The sequence below is a fragment of the Triplophysa dalaica genome, chromosome 20, assembly GCF_015846415.1.
Source record: "Triplophysa dalaica isolate WHDGS20190420 chromosome 20, ASM1584641v1, whole genome shotgun sequence".
In the NCBI taxonomy this organism is placed as follows: Eukaryota; Metazoa; Chordata; class Actinopteri; order Cypriniformes; family Nemacheilidae; genus Triplophysa; species Triplophysa dalaica.
Window position 1 is genome coordinate 14,349,223 of NC_079561.1, and position 18,425 is coordinate 14,367,647.

At 37.0% G+C, this 18,425-nt stretch overlaps 2 protein-coding genes across 3 annotated transcripts; both read right to left on the reverse strand.

Moving 5' to 3' along the window:
- Positions 1-1,352: 1,352 nt before the first annotated feature.
- LOC130409339 (complement C1q tumor necrosis factor-related protein 7) lies at positions 1,353-7,344 on the reverse strand. 2 transcript variants are annotated; one of them, XM_056733258.1, is made up of 4 exons: positions 7,238-7,344; positions 5,533-5,576; positions 2,614-2,852; positions 1,353-2,521 (listed from the first exon to the last, which is right to left on the reverse strand). In XM_056733258.1, the coding sequence occupies exons 3-4, from the start codon at positions 2,843-2,845 to the stop codon at positions 1,893-1,895; spliced, it is 861 nt and encodes a 286-aa protein (XP_056589236.1). In that variant the 5' UTR covers positions 2,846-2,852; positions 5,533-5,576; positions 7,238-7,344; the 3' UTR covers positions 1,353-1,892. The 2 variants fall into 2 exon arrangements, with proteins under 2 accessions (XP_056589236.1, XP_056589235.1); XM_056733257.1 differs by lacking the exon at positions 5,533-5,576 and having other exon boundaries at positions 7,238-7,338.
- Positions 6,878-18,194, reverse strand: LOC130409338 (NACHT, LRR and PYD domains-containing protein 12-like). Its single transcript, XM_056733255.1, is given in 14 exon segments — positions 6,878-8,192; positions 8,466-8,636; positions 8,748-8,921; positions 9,387-9,545; positions 10,831-11,004; positions 11,310-11,477; positions 11,567-11,740; positions 11,829-13,626; positions 14,574-14,778; positions 16,252-16,297; positions 16,383-16,496; positions 17,379-17,466; positions 17,543-17,663; positions 18,140-18,194. Coding segments are annotated over 13 exon segments (3,501 nt in total). The 5' UTR covers positions 17,610-17,663; positions 18,140-18,194; the 3' UTR covers positions 6,878-8,029.
- Positions 18,195-18,425: the final 231 nt, after the last annotated feature.

Here is an 18,425-nt window from a genome sequence, read left to right on the forward strand (position 1 = left end):
GCATTGTGCAATGCCGTCCTTACTAAACTACTCACTCACTTAGGAAAGAGGGGAGTAAAATCAGATTTTTTTTACTTATGTGGTCCTAAAGATGAAAAAAAGGCATAAATGCAATAAAAGTTGCACTTATTTATCCAAAATTAATAAGTTTCCTATTAATCTAAAATATTAGAACACCCCTATGACATATGGTTTTTAAAAATATTGCTTCTTATAAAAAAAAAGTGCTCCTGTGGCTCACTTTGCCCCATAGCTGCCACTTTGGGAAAAAAATAGCAAGATTACAAATTCAGGCTACTATTTAGCCAAATTATTTGCATGGTTTTATATGTTGGTAAATCAACAAAATGCATCATAAATATTTTTTGACTCAAATGTGTTTTTAGATACATTTCATTTGATGTACCAGCCATTACAGCTGATATGCAAAAAGGTTACTTTTTAAAGTCAATTTATGCTGTCCATTCTGGCAGAAATAACAGGTGATTCCAAAATGTATTGTTAAATGACAACAAAAGTGTTCAGGCGCTGAGATATAGTGGGTGGATTAATTTACCCACTGGCTCATTTTTCCACACTCTCCCTTACTCACTATTTAGTGTATGAACACATATTTAAATATAAGCTTAATCTTATTTAAAGGAGCCATTATTTTGCTGTTTTTTAGGCTTTTATTGTGTTTTTTTGGGTGTTAAACAATGGATGGTCATGTTTCTAATTTCAAAAAACGATTTTTATTTTGTACATATTTCAAGTCTATTGTTCACCGCTGTACCTCTTCTCACAAAATGACTAGATTTCTTCCGGTCTATATAAAGTCCATCCTTGTTGGTAAAGCTGAACATGTCTGTCGTGATTGGTTCACCACTTTGAGTGTGTGTGTGTGTGTGTGTGTGTGTGTGAAGATGTCCCACCCACACCAAATCAGCGAGTTTCAGCTTCTCAGACTGTTGTGATTGGTTGGTGCCCCTCTCAGTGCACGTGTATTCATAAACGTTGGCTTATAAAAAATATATAATATATAATTATATAATTATAAAAACAGTAACAATGGCGTCAACTTCACTTTATCAGTTAAAAGCATGCGGATCTATCAAAGTGTGATGGAGGTCTGCTAGTGCATGTGCAAACGTTAATCTTTGTTAGAGATCGCAATTTTGTTTTCCTACTATGGTGAGGGAAATGACACCGGACCGAATGGCGTCAGACCGGTTATATTAATTAACACTAATAACAGAAGTGTTAGTTTTGCCTTTTTATATTGAACCTGAGTTGGATAATTAAACAAGCAGATTGACCAGGAGCAGGACTTCAAAGGATGTTTCATAGAAGTTTTTAATAGGCATGCGCACACACACAATATTAATGTATTACACAGAACAGCATTCACAGCCGATGTTAAAGTCATGGAAGCTGTTATTTGACCGTTGGTTATCTTAGAATGTGTGTAGCTGAATTCTTAACTAGATGGTTAAGTGAATATTGCATATACTGTAAGTGCACAGTGTATAGTATGTCATTTAGGACACAACTTGATAAATCACAAACATTGGCCGTTTCAGCGGTTTCATGTTCTTCAGCGGTCATTTGTCCTCTACGTCATCAATAACAGTCAAAGTCCAGTTCCAATACTCGAGAACACAAGAAAAGAGAATGCATGAATGTACCCAGATATGTTCTTGATATCAAGGATGCATTGAATCAACAAAATAAATAAACCATTTAATGGTAGTTCAAGGTCACTTTATTTTCTTATAATGGAAAATAACTTGCCATAATGTGCTATTGTTTTGTCACAAGGCATTTTTATAAAAGTGACTTAAAGATCCCTATTTAACTAAGTCATAGTCCTGGCTTCAGCTATGAAACCAGGCCAATGTGTCTGCTATTGACTATTTGTAGTCCTCCGCCAGTGTGTCCAGATAGTTTGTATCAGCATAAATCAAAAATCCAGAGAACAGGCTATCAGCCCAACCAGGGTCTGCAAACAAACCATTCTGGTCTCTGTAGAAGATCTCCAGCCAAACCTCATCCTCTGGGTTCAGAAACATCACTATCGACCCAGACGCCACATCATGGTTTCCAGTGTTAGCATCAAAGGTCTTGATCTGGTACTGTCCATTCTGGACCAGGCCGATGGCCAAGTGCTTGTTGGCCAGAGTGATGTCATAAGAAAAGTAGTAGATTCCTGGGTAAGCGCAAATGAATTTTCCTGTTTCTGGGTTGTAGTGTCCACCCTCATTAAAAAGAACTTTGTTAAATTTGATTGGAGCTTGTTCAGTGGGATAGCTACTGGTGATGCCTACAGAGAAGGCGGATTTAGGAACCAAACTCCCACATTTGCAGATGCCTGGTACTCCTGGAGGGCCACGCTGACCCTTGTCACCTTTTTCTCCATGACGTCCTAGAAAGCCAGGAGGCCCTAGATCTCCAGGATCACCACCAGGACCACGTTTCCCAGTGAGACCTCTTTCTCCACGTTCTCCAAGCTTTCCTGTCTGACCAACTCTACCTTTGATTCCTAAAATAAACAAATGGCACTTGATGGAAATTGATTGATTTATTTTGTTGAGTAATATACAAAATTCTGCAATTGGTCAAGTTCAGGCCTACCTGGGTGTCCTTTTTCTCCCTTCTCTCCTTTCCGTCCATCTCTCCCATCTCTTCCTGAGATTCCGACCTGGCCATCCTCGCCTCGTGGACCTGGGGGGCCAGGTTTTCCTGGTGAGCCTGGCAACCCTGGAATGCTGCAGATGAATTGAGATGGAGCTCCTTTGGATCTGGCCTCCAGCATTTGACCAATAATACACTGAGAGAGACAGATCACCCCTACAAAAGCCCACATCTTTGACCTAATTACAAAAAGAGTAATCTATGACTTTATGAAGCTAATTTATATCATTATTTATCTAGGTTTATTCATTATATTACTTTTGAGAATGCAAAAGATGTGGTCTAGACTGGACTTTTTATCCTGACCACACACATAACTTATAGCATTCAAAATAAAGAGAAAAGGAAAGAAGGTGTTATTGTGTCAGACCTATACGTTTTTTTCAGTTTTATGTGACAGGATCATGACAGCCCTGCGTCTTGAATCAGATTTAAATACTGACTCTTAGTTCTTGTATTAGGCGTTGTTCTTGGTGTCTGAAATCATGCTCTCGGTCTTGTCTTTTGGTTTATTTTGAGCACATATCCTTTGATTTCTCTTGGTAACGTGCTCTTCTTTTTTGTCAAATTGGAGCAAGAATTCTGATTTCTACCACTTCTAGCTTGGCATTGACTGGATTCTGACCTCCTATTCACTATGTGTTATGTCCTTGTTTCATGTTTTAAATTTTGTCAAAGCATAGAACTGCAGTACCTGGATAATTGAGAGAAAAGCCATAAACTCCTCCACTCCCTTTTGTCCTGGTTTCTTGATACCATTTCTAGACCACAGTCAAACCTAGCTCCAGGAGGTCCTGGATTTAGGTTGGTGCTCTCACTGAAAGTGTTAATAACTCTTTTGTTACTCAGTGAATATTTAGTACTCATAAGCTTTAAAGAAGAGGTGAAAAGTCTCTCTGTGTTTCTCACCTGGAACTATACATCTGAGTGAACTTCACATAGGATCTTATGTAATTAAACTGTCATTTACTCTAAAAATATCTAAATATCTAGGTTAAACGTTGGCGCTGTTGCCATTTAAAATGATCTGTTACTGTTAAATAGGCAAGTTTAATTCAGGCTTTGTTTGTATTCGTACATTTGAATTAATCATGACTTGATGCAATTCAAACCTAGCATAATTGATATATAAATGTTTGTGTTTACAATTCCTCATTGTTTATATTTATTGTGTGACCATAGAACACTCCATACTTATTATGTTATAATTTGGACTGGTATTTTTTAAAGTTGCTAGGAGCTCATAAAGATGCAAATTAGCTGTTGATTGGACAAAGAACCTCTTCCCTGCTCAACTCTGAATGGTCGATTCAAACTCAGGTGGGCTCTTATTAAGTTAAATATCGAGCCTGCTCTGAAAATGTTAAGCTTGGCCTTTTGTGCTATACCGGCCCTCATCAGAAACTACTTTGTGGCGTCTCTTCGGAGAGAAGAGGGGGAAAAGAAGGAACAATAGACTTCTGCTGCCTCGCACATCTTGATGACCCATTTAGCTGGTCACGATGTCCGGAACTTTTCAGTAGAACTGCATTCTGAAACCTCAAGAACATTTCCATCTCTCCTTCACATACGGATATTGGTCCAGCACAGAGCTCACAAGTATCCGATTCTATACATAGAATAGCTGCGTTAAGTATGTACCAATTTGTTAAAGATGATTTTTATTGGTGTTCAGAAATGTATTATTTGCCATGCTCTCTCTCTCTCACTCACTTTCTCTCTCTCTCTGGCGTGTTTGTCTTTCATGTAATTGTTTGTGTTTATGCGATCGCAATTATGTTTAACCAAGTTGAGTACAGTTTAATAAACAGCCATATATTCAGTTTTGATGAGTTTTCTGTGCTCACGCTCATTGGTCCCTTTTACTGTGTTTGATTTACGCTACCTTTGCTCTAAATCCTGTTTGGTAAAGTCACTTGACTTATGGCCATGAGATAACATAAGTGTATAATATCATTGATGCACTCGCTGGACGAATGCATTTAAATATTGTTATACTTTATATTGCTAATCAGAGACTGTAAAATATGTATATTTAATAAGGATTATTATACGTATAACTAATTTCATGGACGTGATCTTGATAGATCTGGTGGAGAACATATTTGGTGAGCTAAGCTCATCATTATTTTAACATGCAGCTAAAACCGCTACAGAACTCTAGTATTTGGTTAGTGACTGTTCTAGTCATGGGCCTTTTTCACATTGTCAGTATTGAAATTCATGCTCTGCGTGCTTCTCAGAACTCAAACAGAGGCTTCCTCATTTCTTTATTTTTCCATTCTTCAGCCTGTGACCCGGAAACTGTTGGAGGTCAGCTATCTTGTAGGACATCTCAATCCTTTAAAGAGTAAGTAGTATTAGATCATGAGAATTACATTTCATCCAGTGTATTATGTTGCCGTGTTTGAAAGTAAGCAGTCTTCCAAATTGTAAGTCGGAAGGTGAATAAATGACAAAGTTATTGTCTTGTAAAAAAGGGAGTCGACTCTGAATCACGCAAACGAGACGTGAACAAGTACCGCCGCATATCTACGTCACTAGCCTACATTTAGCTGGGACTGCTGCGAAAACTTCACTCTCCTTCTCCAAAACACTGTTGCTTGTTCGTGATGCGTGTGGCGTCTAAAACCTGTTTTCTACAGTTTGAAACTAAGTGCGTTTTATTTAAACTACCATAGTAAGAACTTTCTTTGGAAACAATTGTTACAATTCATTTTCAAATGTCACCAAAGGAGTATAACCACAGGGTTTTACTGTGCGTGTGTCATTTCACCGAAGATTGCTTCCGAACAATCTTTGGGCGTTCACTGCAGGGTATGTTAAAAGACTATCCTTAAAAGAGGGGGAAATGCCAACCTTATTCGGACCTGTTAGCTCCACCGAATCTCTGCAAGTCTTGGCTTGAAAGAGAGAAACAGGCAGAAAGAAGCTTAAGTGCATTGTGAATCTCTCACTCTCTTTTATAAAACACAGCACAGCTTCTCAGCACATATTTAAAACAGAGTCAACTACTTCTATGCAATTCATAGCGATGACATATTGCAATGTATCGCTGCCAGGTATTCCAGCAAGATGACAAAATGTTTGTCCTAATGAACTTGCAAGGACATGCAGTTGAGGAAAATGTGCGTTCATACACATACAAATATCCACAGATCAATTGTGTAGCATTGCAAAGTTGTATGGCATGCAGCAGAAGTGACTTAGACCTCTCTTTGACTGATGCTCCAACAATGAGGTGAATGTAAGGCTCTAGTCCAGCTCATTCCACAGTTTCAACATCATTAAACTCCCTGAACTATCTGTGAGTGACACTAAAATTATTGCTAGATTCCAAAAGAAATGGACAGTCACGAACATTGTACAATTATATTCTGAGAATAATTGTCCCAGAAAAGTAGATGTAGGCTATTGAAACTGTGAAATATAAGACTTTCTGATTTCATTTGAATTGTGGGCTATAAAATGTTGTTTGATTTTGAAATGCAAAAGGTAAAGTTAAACTGTTTAGATGGGTTTGTGTCTATGGCCATGCTGTCAGATGTGTGGTGAACAGCCGTGACAACAGACAGAACATAACATGCTCAATTTCACGCTCTGAGACTACAACCAAACATCTGCGATGAGAAAGAATTTGAAGAGTGAAATGATATAAATGGTCCTGCCTTGAGAGAAAAACACTGTTACTATAACAACAGATGAAGAGTTCTGTTCATCTCAACAGATGGTGGGGATGTGATATGTAGTACCACTGTGAAACATTTGGCACATACTTGTATTTATGACTATTTACCAAATTTTAATGCCATAAACCAACCAGCTTTGGTGATCTTACGTTCATTGTTTTTGGCATTAGGTCAAATCTGAAGAGTGAAAAAAAGCTAATAGTCTGCTAACCAAATGCTATTAGAAAATACATTCAAAAGGAAGTTTGTTATCGGGCCATTAAAGTGATTTAAGGGGCTAAGTGATATATACTGTATCCATCATAAACATTTTAATTATTTTAATTAGAAAATTCTTATTGAATTTATTCAATAGTGAAATACAATTTTAACATAGAATCAGAACAAAAATAGTGTGTTGTGCTGAATAAGTCATATACTGTAAATTGTATTTTGGAATATTCATGGAAGCGAAAGAACATTTAAAAACATATCTTGATATAAAAAGACAAGGACCATTAATAAAAAGAGATATATTTTGGTTTCCAAAGTACTCTTACTTTTTACTGAATCAAAATGATATGATTTGTCAATTATATGTAAAACATCGGAAGGAGTCACAAACTCTCTCCATGTACATAACAGATGTAGCATCAATAGCTGTCAAGTTTTCAACACAATGAGAAACACAGTGATCCTGGCAAAATTACATTATAACTTGAACAGATGTACTGTGAACAAATATAACATCCTCATGTTTCAACAGTACAACCTTTTCTAGCACAGCAGATTAAAACCAGATATACTCCCCAAATCTTTTTAATCTCACAATCAATGAAAGTTAAAGGGAAAATACAAGAATTGTAACTTGCCAGTGGTCTGATATGTATTGTCACCTTGAGTTATTTTTGCAATGAAATCCTGTATCCTCAGATCATAGAACTTCATCTCTCACTCATGATTCCAAAGGCTTTTGTTGTTCCATCCATGTATAAACTCTCCCACTTCTGTGACACGTTCTCGATTATCTTCTGTTCTCATGCTCATATGTTTCTCTCCTGCTCCTCCTTATTCATATTTTTTCTGAATGCTTCTGTTTTTCTGTTTATAAGATCTCTACAGTGATCTCCCTGTATTCATGCTATGAAAGAATTTAAACACCCACTTTAGGGACACACCTCTCAAGTTCTTAAAATGTTCCCAAAGCAATTACACACTACATACACAACACATTTTACTGTGCCACAACATTTTTCTCACATTTTAAAGTGAAGGATGACCTTAAACTAAACGTTCTGTTACTGTATACATTTTTTGGATATGACCCTTATGAGAACAAGTGGCAACGACGTCAAACCTGACATTACCACTCAACATGCTATTTTGTAACAAGACATAAGCGAATCATATGGTTTCGGAGCTTCACAGCGCATTATTATTTACATATGTCTTTTAGTTCATCGGCAGTACTTGTAGAAAAGCTGCAAACGCTCTCGACATCCCAAAAATACAACATTTTGATATATTACTTTTTACCTTTCAGTTGTTGGCATTCAGGATCTTTTAAAATTGACTGTATAATGACAAAGTAATTTTTAAAATTGCATACAATTATCACAGGTCTGTGTAAAAAACTGAATGCATTTAAATACATGCTGTGAAAATTGTAAAATTGCATTGCACCTGAATTAGAAAGAAAGATTGATGTTTGATATAGAACTCAGAAATTGCTCCCCCTCCTGGCTGATGGAGTTTCCAGTGAGGTCCAGCTCATTCAGCGTGGACTGAGGTGAACTCAGAACCGTGGCCAAGTATTCACAGCTTTGGTCAGTGAGCAGACAGTTGGATAATCTGAAAAAAGTTTTTTTTTAAATGAATAAGGTTATACTATAGTTAATTTAAAAATGATTCTAATTGACAGGATGAATGTTGCCAGGAAAGTCAATGTGTGTTCAATGACCTGTATGCGCAAGAACTTTCCGGTTAATAATTGTGAAAATGTTCAATAATTGGAGTCAAAACTTTGTTTTTAATTGCCTTTCAAAAAGACACATTCTTTGAGAAGTTATTGAGTAAAAAAAATGATTTTGTAAATGTGTTTGCTTCACAATCATTAAATCTTACTTTAATATCTTCAGTGCACAGTTGGCCTCCAGTAGTCCCTGACATATCCTCCAGACACCTTCGTCTGTAAGCTCGTTGTTGCTCAAGATCAGCTCGTTCAGCCTTATGTTATTGCACAGAGCAGTACTGATGAAGTCACACATTTTCTCAGTGAGATCACAAGAGTGTAAGCTGTAGGAATAAAAATAATAAATAAAAAAAATAACTATTTGTTGATTTATACATACCATTCATTCATAACCATTGGCTTAACTTCTCCTTTTAATTTAGCAAAACACTAACCTCAGTTTTTCAAGAGCACAACTCTTTTCCCTGAGGACTGAACACAGCTGTCCTATTCCAGAGGATCCGGGTCTGTTTAAGGTCAGATCCAGCTCCTTCAGACTGAAGGGGTTTAATCTCATACCTGAAGCCAGAGATGAGAAACCCTTATCGTTCAGTCTGCAGTGTGACAGTCTGCAAAGATAACAGTTTGAATATGTGTGTCATTTTAAACAATCCAGTCAGAGTATGGTCATTATATATAATCCATGTGGGAGCCCAGTTTGTTTTCCAGCTTTGGAAAGAGCTCTGTTGACAGATCAGGCTCTCAATTTCTCTATCCTCAGGTTAACACCCTCAGACCATTTGGCAATGTGAGCGGGCCATCCAGGACCTCAAATGTACATAAAATCACAGTATTTAAATATAAAATGATTTGTTTATGGTCAACGGAAGAAACAAAATCATATACTGTGTATCTGGGATGGCATGAGAGTAAGACGATTTTATTTATAATTTTTGGGTGGACTATTCCTTTTTTGTTTTCACCATGAAAAAGTTAAGGGATTCCTTAATTATTATAATTTTTTTATTTTCAGTTTTATTACACAGATGGCTGTCAGACATGCAATTCAAATGAGCAGAAAAATGAGACCTAACCTTAATTTCTCAAGTTTACAGAGAGGATTCTTCAGTGAGTTCACAATCTTCTTCACCCCTATATCCCGCAGGTTATTATCAGATAAATCTAGAGCTCGGAGACGAGACTCCTCGAGACGAAGTTCACAACTTTCTGATGTCATGTTACATTCTTCTAATCTGAAATAAAGAAAAATTCTTAGTAAGAATTGTGAACAATAAAAAGTATTATTATAAGTATATTAATACGTAAGTTAAGCTCTATCCAGGGAACATCATAACACTATTTAAAAATATATATTTAAATCATATTAGCCTATGTATCTATTTGTCTTGGTCTTAGTAACTTTTATTGTCTCCCTGAGGGGCAATTTGTTCTGCAGCATGGAGTCAACACACACCGGATACAAAAACAAATACACACACCAAATACAAAAACAAATACACAGTAAATTCACAAGGAATAATAATAAAAAAAGCTTATGGCACAAGGTACAAATGAGAATTTGAATCTGTTGGTCTGATTCTTGGCTACATGAACTCTACAAAGATCTAGAAGGAAGGGTCTGAAATGCATTATGGAGAGTATGAGAGCTGTCTAATATAATGTTATTCGCTTTATAAGCACATGCCCATTGTACAAGTCTGACAGCCCCATCATTTTCACACCCACTACTTTACTACAGTTGTATTCGACTTTAACCAATGCATTCTTTTGCTTAACCTTCAAGGCAGCATACCATCAAATTAAAACTCGATTCAATATGTGCTTTATAAAAACAGTCATCAATGTCCTATCGATATTCATTTTTGCTAGCTTTCGAAGTCAATAAAGGCCTCTGTTGTCCAATTTTAAACAGTTTATATTCTCTCCAAAATTGTTTTCTTTCTCTATTTTTGTGCCCAGTTATTTATAACTTTCAACCAACTCAATTGGATGATTATCTATAACTGTGCAAGACAGTCTGATTACAAAGAAAATTTATACACATATCCTTAGTTCTCTCAGCATTCAAAAGTAGCCCGGCATCTTGACACCATCCTGCAAAATAATCAATAATAGGCCTGTGGTCCTCTTCCTCTCCAACTAACAAACTTACTGTAACTGTATCATCAGCGAATTTCAACATGGCCACCAGATGAACAGTCTAAACATTTTCCCTATGTCAACTATTAGGCTTTATTGTAATATACAACAGTGTCTGCATTATAAAATGTTGCATGCTGTTTGTTGTATTTTCTCATGGGTAACATAGAAATGATTTTGTACATTAAACTTCACATAAACACAAAGAATATATAACAAGAACATGTTACAAACAACAAAAGCTAATGTCTTGGTACCAGAATTTCGAGCCCACTGCATGGTAGCTAAAAGTGGTAAAACTGCAGGTATTTGGAAAACTAAAAGTGTATACTACAAATAAAATATTTGTTATCACAGTCAAAGTCAGTGCACACCTACCTCAGCTCTTCAAGGTTACAATTTGGGTTTGCCAGCAAACCAGGAAACACCTTAACTCCTAAATCCCAGAGTTTATTATGACTCAGGTCCAGTCTTTTAAGGTGGCAGGGTTTTGAACTCAAAGCAGACTCGATGAAAGCACAGGCCTCCTTTGTGACCCCACATTTTTGAATCCTGTAATTGACATTGAGAAGCTCTTGATAAATGTAAACCAAGTAAAGAATATATTCAGGGGCTGGCAACACCTTTCACTATGACTCGTGGTTTGAACTATTTGAAAAGCCAGTTCTGCCCTGTTCTATGCCACACTACACTGGAAAATTAACATGCCTGTGCTATTCATTCAGATGGCAAAGCTAATTGGTTTGTGGTTTAGTAAGAGAAAACCAACAGTTTTATCAAGTTTTGAGCTATGAATTTAATTAAAAACTAAAGACAGAAGGAGAAGGAATTACCACCAGATTTCAACACATACAGACCTAAGAGTCTCCAATCTACAGTCAGGCAGCAAACCAAGAATCTTGGTTACTGCTTCATTTCCAAATTCATTGTGGCTCAGGTCCAGCTCTTTAAGGTGTGATGGGTTTGACTTAATAGCAGATACAAGGTCTAAGCAGCTGTTTCTTCTGAGTCCACAAAACTCCAGCCTAGAACAACAACATTAAGAAAAACAACCATTTACCAATTATATTATGATATAATCAAATGTATGCTAGTCTACAATATTGTACTTTACTTCAGTATCTCCAGTTTGCAGCATGGATTCTGCAGTCCAGAGCAAAGATATTTCACACCTTTGTCTTGAAGGTCATTGAAACTAATGTCCAGTTCTCTCAGAACATTGGGATTTGATTCGAGAATTGAAGCCAGTGCTAAACAGCCTGTCTTTGTCAGGTTGCAGTCAGTCAATCTAGGAATTGGAACACACAAGTAAAACCTAAAATTCCTTAAAAAAGGACCATTGATGTTCAATGTAAAGAAGATTTAGTGGTAATTACATGGCGGTCCGGCTGGCCTGGATCACAGGTTGAAGCTTTGAAAGACAAGTATCTGATTTGAAAAATTGCCTCAAGTCAAAAATCTCCAGTCCCTCATCACTAGTAAGCAACACAAACACCAAAGCCGACCACTGTGCATGTGAAAGTTCCTCAGAAGAAAGTCTTCCGGATTGAAGGTACGTTTGGATTTCCTTGACAAGAGAATGGTCATTCAATTCGTTGAGACAGTGGAAAAGATTGATGGACCTCTCTGGGCTAAGACCAGGCCCCAGCTTTTCCTTTATGAATCTGACAGTGTTTTCATTGTTGTGTGTGCTGTTTCCAATTTGAATTGAAAGATGAGGAAACAAAGTCTCACTGCGTCCCTGAGAAAGGCCAAGGAGGAATCGGAGGAATAGGTCAAAATGGCCATTCATTGACTCTAAAGCCTGATTTATAGCACTCTTGTGTAGGTCAAACAGTGTCGAGGACACACAAAGCTCTCCTAGATCTGTGTTTTGGGATGTCAGCTGGATTTCATCACCCATGGGGTTTTGAGTTGTAAACCAGTAAAGGTGGACAAATAAAGCTGCAAGATACTCTTGGAAACTCAGATGCACAAAGCAAAAGACTTTCCGTTGGTATTATCCAAATTCCTCTCTGAAAATCTGGGTGCACAGTCCTGAGTATAGTGACGCATCTTTGACATCAATGCCACACTCTCGCAGGTCTTCTTCATAGAAGATCACATGACCTTTCCTCAGCTGCTGGAAGGCCAGCTTTCCAAGCAAAAGAATGTTCTTTCTGCTCAAGCACGGGTCAGACTGATGTCCTTCCCTGTACTTTTCTTTCATCTGTAGTGTCTGGAAAATCAGGAAGTGTGTATACATTTCAGTTAGAGACTTAGGGATTTGGTTGCTCTCTGCTTCACCCAACATTCTCCCTAGAACAGTTGCTGAAATCCAGCAGAAGACTGGGATGTGACACATGATGTACAGACTCCTGGATGATTTCATGTGTGTGATGATTCGACTGGCCAGACTTTGGTCACTTATTTTCTTCATGAAATACTCATCCTTCTGAGGGTCATTAAAGCCACAGACCTCTGTCACTTGATCGATGAACTCAGAAGGAATCTGATTGGCTGCTGCTGGTCGAGAGGTGATCCAGATCAATGCAGAAGGAAGCAGTTTGCCCTGGATGAGATTGGTCAGCAGTGCATCCACCGAGGCTACCACGGTGTTCTGTGTGCATCTTCTGTTGTTCACAAAATCAAGAGGTAGCCGACACTCATCCAGCCCATCAAAGATGAAAATGACATTGTAGTTTTCAAGATTTGAAAGTTTTAATCCGTTGATTTCTTTAAAGAAGAAATGAAGAAGCTGCTCCAATGTGTACTGTGTTTTGCTAATCAGATTCAGCTCTCTTAATGGCAGTGGAAATATGAAGTGAACGTCCCGATTTGCTTTTCCTTCAGCCCAGTCAAGGATGAACTTCTGCACAGCGACAGTTTTTCCAATTCCAGCGACTCCTTTTGTCAGCACACATCTGATGGGTTTGTCTTGTCCAGGTAAGGCTTTGAAGATGTCATTGCATTTGATTTGTGTTTCCTGTGTTTCAGGTCTCCTACGTACTGTCTCGATCTGTCTCACTTCATGCTCATTATTCACCTCTCCACTCCCTCCCTCTGTGATGTACAGCTCTGTGTAGATCTTATTGAGAAGGGTTGGATTTCCTTGCTTAGCAATTCCTTCAAATACACATTGGCTCCTGCTCTTCAAACTGGACTTAAGCTTTTGCTGATATGCTGAAATTTGAACTGCAAATACAGACAATTTGTTATACACCTAGTACAGGTCTTTGCACATTCAGCCCGAAATTTTCGTATGCGTTTTTTTTGTAGTCATCATTCTAAAAATATGTAATGCACAGACACCTTGCACACTGAGTCCGATGCGTATTAATTAATCTGTTGCGAGAAAAATCACAACACAATACAGCCTTGCGCTGCTTTTGCTCTGCCTCACTCCTTACATCCCTTGATTCTCTCCATTGACAGTACCTCGCTAGGTAGGCTGTCCTCACTCTCTGCCTGCATTTTCTTGCATACCTGTCAACACTCCTGTTTTGGCTTGGACTCTCCCGCTTTTCACACCGATTATTACCCATTTCACAGCCACTATCCATTAGTTTAGTTATTTCTCCCGTATTTCAGTTTCTCCAGTAAAGGCAATCGTGAAGGGGCTGAAAGAGACCGCAAACAGCCCCGGGAACCCCGAAACCCCTTGGGTCTCTCAGATTTTGTTAACGTTATCCAAATGTTGAGGTCTTCTTGTGTTTGGCACCGTGGCTAGAAAATCAGTACATACAATACTGTTATCAAGCTGTTCCGCAAAGTTTATTTGCCGCACTCTCTTTGCATTCTACGTCTTTGTAATCCACAATATGTTTCTCATACAGTACTTTGTGCTGCAAGACGAAGTAGACTCAGACGCTATCCTGGTTTTGGCGCTCGCTTGTACGGGGTCCGATTTGTCAAAACTCCTCTCAAAATGCTTCCTACGGATGCGAAAAATCTGAAAATCGAACCCGGTCCGGATTTTTTTTATGACGGACGAAAACATTGTAGACAGTGTGAAAATGTGATTGACACAACCCGAGGTCGTATTTATATTTTAACGTGCAAAGATTTCATACGCAAATTTCGGACTCCATGCACAATGACCTTCAATCTACCTTCTATTTTTTATTTACAGAAATACTAACATTGAAGTAGCTTGTCGACAAGGCTGTGCTCTTTCATGCTCTTCAGAATGTGTATTGTGATCTTGACCGCAGATTCCTTGGCTTCGATAGCATTCTCCTCATCCTCTGGTTGACTCTCCACATACTCTGTGTGATCTGGATGTAGTATCGTGCAGATTTTTCTGAGCTCCTTCCTCACAAAAGACAGGACTTTCTTTTCAAGTTGCTGCAAAATAAAAAGTTAGGTAACACTTTATAATAACTGCACGCTATGAATCATTAGTTAAGCATCAGTACATAGTTAATTAATCATTTATGAAGCATTGGCCCCACATTAATAGACATTAGTAAGCAGTTTATAAATACAGCTACAAATGCTTTGTTCTTGATTGATAAGCATGTATATAACATGCTTAATAATCAAATTTTCATACTTTATTAAGGATGAATTCATCATTTCTAAATTAAGGATTACATTACTTACAAACCAGTTAGTTAGGAGTTCAGTGGTTCATGAGATCATTTAAAAAGTGTAAGTAAATGATTAATAAACTCTTTGAATGCACATTTATACATCTTATTATTCTGACATATAGTAACAGTTACTTAATTTGTTAATAAATGCTTTTTTAACACACATTCCTGCTGTAATTCATGATCAATTAAGGTAGTTATAAAACATTTACTAGTTGTCAGTTAACTATTTTTGTGAGCTCATCTAAAGTGAGGACTATTTATGCCTTGTGAAGCGTTTACAAATGAGAGTTAAAGGATCAGTTATCTTCTAAACAGAAATAGGAAAAACACAACAAAGAGGGATACAGAACATAGAAATATTTATTTCAAGAAATTAAACTGTACAACTGTACATATTAATGAATATAAAGCGATTTAATGTAAAATAAAAAATAAACCTCTGCAAAATTAAAATTGTACAACCAAACATATAAATTAACATTAAATGAATTGATATAAAATGAAAAATAAACTTCTGAAAAAATGTAATTCCTGGACACCTCCAGAAAAAATATAACTGTGAAGTGATATGCAACTCTCATTTGTAAATGCTTTACAAGGCATACATAGTCCTCACTTTAGATGAGCTCACAAAAAATAGTTATCTAACAACTAGTAAATGTTTTATAACTACCTTAATTAATCATGAATTACAGCACAATGTGTGTTAAAAAAGCATTTATTAACAAATTAAGTAACTGTTACTATATGTCAGAATAATAAAATGTATAAATGTGCATTCAAAGAGTTTATTAATCATTTACTTACACTTTCTAAATGATCTCATGAACCACTGACAACTCCTAACTAACTGGTTTGTAAGTAATGTAATCCTTAATTTAGAAATGATGAATTCATCCTTAATAAAGTATGAAAATTTGATTATTAAGCATATTATATACATGCTTATCAACCAAGAACAAAGCATTTATAGCTGTATTTATAAACTGCTTACTAATGTCTATTAATGTGGGGCCAATGCTTCATAAATGATTAATTAACTATGTACTGATGCTTAACTAATGATTCATAGCGTGCAGTTATTATAAAGTGTTACCAAAAGTTATTTGTTTATGTTATAATTTAGAATTTGATGATATTAACATTTGATCATAATTTTATATTTAACATTTATATTAACATAGTGTAAGAATTTTAAATAACTCAATTGCACTTAGCTAACCCTCAATACAGCAGGAACGGACGTGTGCTGTTTTGGCACAGAATGACTGAAAACAAAATAAAACAGAACTAAATTTCAACAAATAAATGATGAAAACTTATCTTTTATAACTTTTTATAATTATCTCTTACCTTTGCCTAGTCGAAGAAGCAGCCGTTTGGAAATTAGTTGGTGAATCTATTGACCATTTGCTCTGAACAGACACACAGCTGTCAGCAGAAGAACCCAGCTTCTCTTCCTGGAAACTTCATAAACAACAGTTCATCATGAATAGTTAAAAACCAGGTAATAAATTAACAATGAGAGGGTTATTGTCATTTACTCTCAATGGTCTTAACACCACTATCCATAACATTAAGTTCCATTTCTACATAACATTAGGCCACGTTTACACAATGATAAACTTTTTCTGTTTTTCTTTTGCGTTTTTGAAAAGTTTCACGTACAAACGACAACGTTATCAAAACAATCTGCGTTTACACAGATCCGCAAAAATACCAGAGTCCCTGACAATTGATTTATGGTTTATTGGAAGGCAGACTTCCCACCATCTACGCGTCCTCCCAGGTCTGATCTAAAAGCATGTTAAAAACCCTTTGTCGCCGTGAATGAGTGTTAAGATTTTGCTGTAGACAAATAATTTGTCTCCGCTGGTGTTATAGCACTGGTGTAGTAAATCAACACTTTGCTGGAGAAGCGTTCACAAACTATTTAGCAGCCCAAGAAAACCCATGTTATCTGCCATTGTTGTATGTGTTTCTTCTTCTTCGTTGTATTTGGGTGTACACGCGCATACCACACCCCCACACCTAATACGCATGCGCACAATGTCGTTTTCTCATTCTTGCGTACTTCGGGTTTACAGGGAAATGAGAACGCCGTGGTTTTCAAAATTTGTTGTCAAAAGTTTGCGTTATCAGTCCCCTAATATGCCGTTTCTGTGTAAACGGACAGCCAAATCGCATAAATTGTTGTGCGTTTTCACTTGAAAACAGTCTCGTGTAAAGGGCCCCTAATATTACTTTGTCATGAATCACTCTAGGAAATGTAGATAAGTTAAGTGAAATGATCAAGAAAAACAGACTTGGTGACACTTTACTCTTTAAATATGTATAAATGTACATTACCCTTGCTCTTCCTTTTGGAATTTGATTGGAGGAAACATTGACGCATCACTCTTCATGGAAATACAGCTGGAGAACACTGAAGAGCCAGCTTTTTATCGGATTTATTGGATTTTATCTAAGAAGAATAGGCTATGTCGTGTTTGGAAAGTCAATAAACAAAATACCTCTCTGCTTCATGGGGTGTTTTAGCTTCTGCAGGTGGGGAGTCTTTATGGCCAGATGAGACATCATCTTTGGTCTCACTAGAGTCCCACATGGCGATCTACTCTAAATCATTAGCAAAATCTGTCATAGAAAGACAAAAGATCCCAAAATTACTCCTAAAATACTTGAAAACTTGTTAAGCCGTACTCTAAATTTTACCTGAACATGGTGATCCCTACTGTATGGTGTGTTTTGTTCCCTGTCTGTGTGTAAATCTGCTATTATGTTTATCTAATAATGGGCCCCATTAACGCACTGTATATCGGACGCTGATTTCTATAGGCTGTATGACTGGATTATACATAGAGAACTATAAGCGTGATATAGGCTTTTTCAAGGTAAAATACTATTCACTATAGAAATTCCCGCGATTTCCAGGTCGCTGGGACTGCCACCATCAACCTGTTTTCCACCGGCCAAAATAATGCGATGTTTAAGGTTTGTCGAGTAAATTACATTTGTTTGATGAGGCAGAAGAACCGAATGTAAAATCAGATCGAGGCAAAAGACTTAGATATAACGTTATTTGGTTTAGGTTAGCCTACATGTATATTTACCTTCAATGTCTTTAATTGCTTGTCAGAGCTGTGATAATGGCCGTTTTGGTTTCGGTTTCTGTTTTGTTCAATTCTGGGCTGGACTAACATAACCTGAACAACCATGGAAGTTGCGTTTGGATTTATCATTTACTTGTATACAATTGTATATTAAGTCGCTTTATGTTTGTGGCTCACTGAAACGTTAACTTTTTTTGAGCTTCAATTTTAACATGCCGCCCACAATAATAACAATGAAAATTCAATATTGTGGATTTATGCTTTTCTGTACGTTGTATTCCGACAG

Excerpts from the sequence above, each read along its gene's own strand:
- LOC130409339 (XM_056733258.1), bottom strand. The coding sequence starts at position 2,845 with ATGTGGGCTTTTGTAGGGGTGATCTGTCTCTCTCAGTGTATTATTGGT. Across the intron at positions 2,522-2,613 it reads GGGAGAAAAAGGACACCCAG|GAATCAAAGGTAGAGTTGGT; the intron begins GTAGGCCTGAAC and ends TGTTTATTTTAG.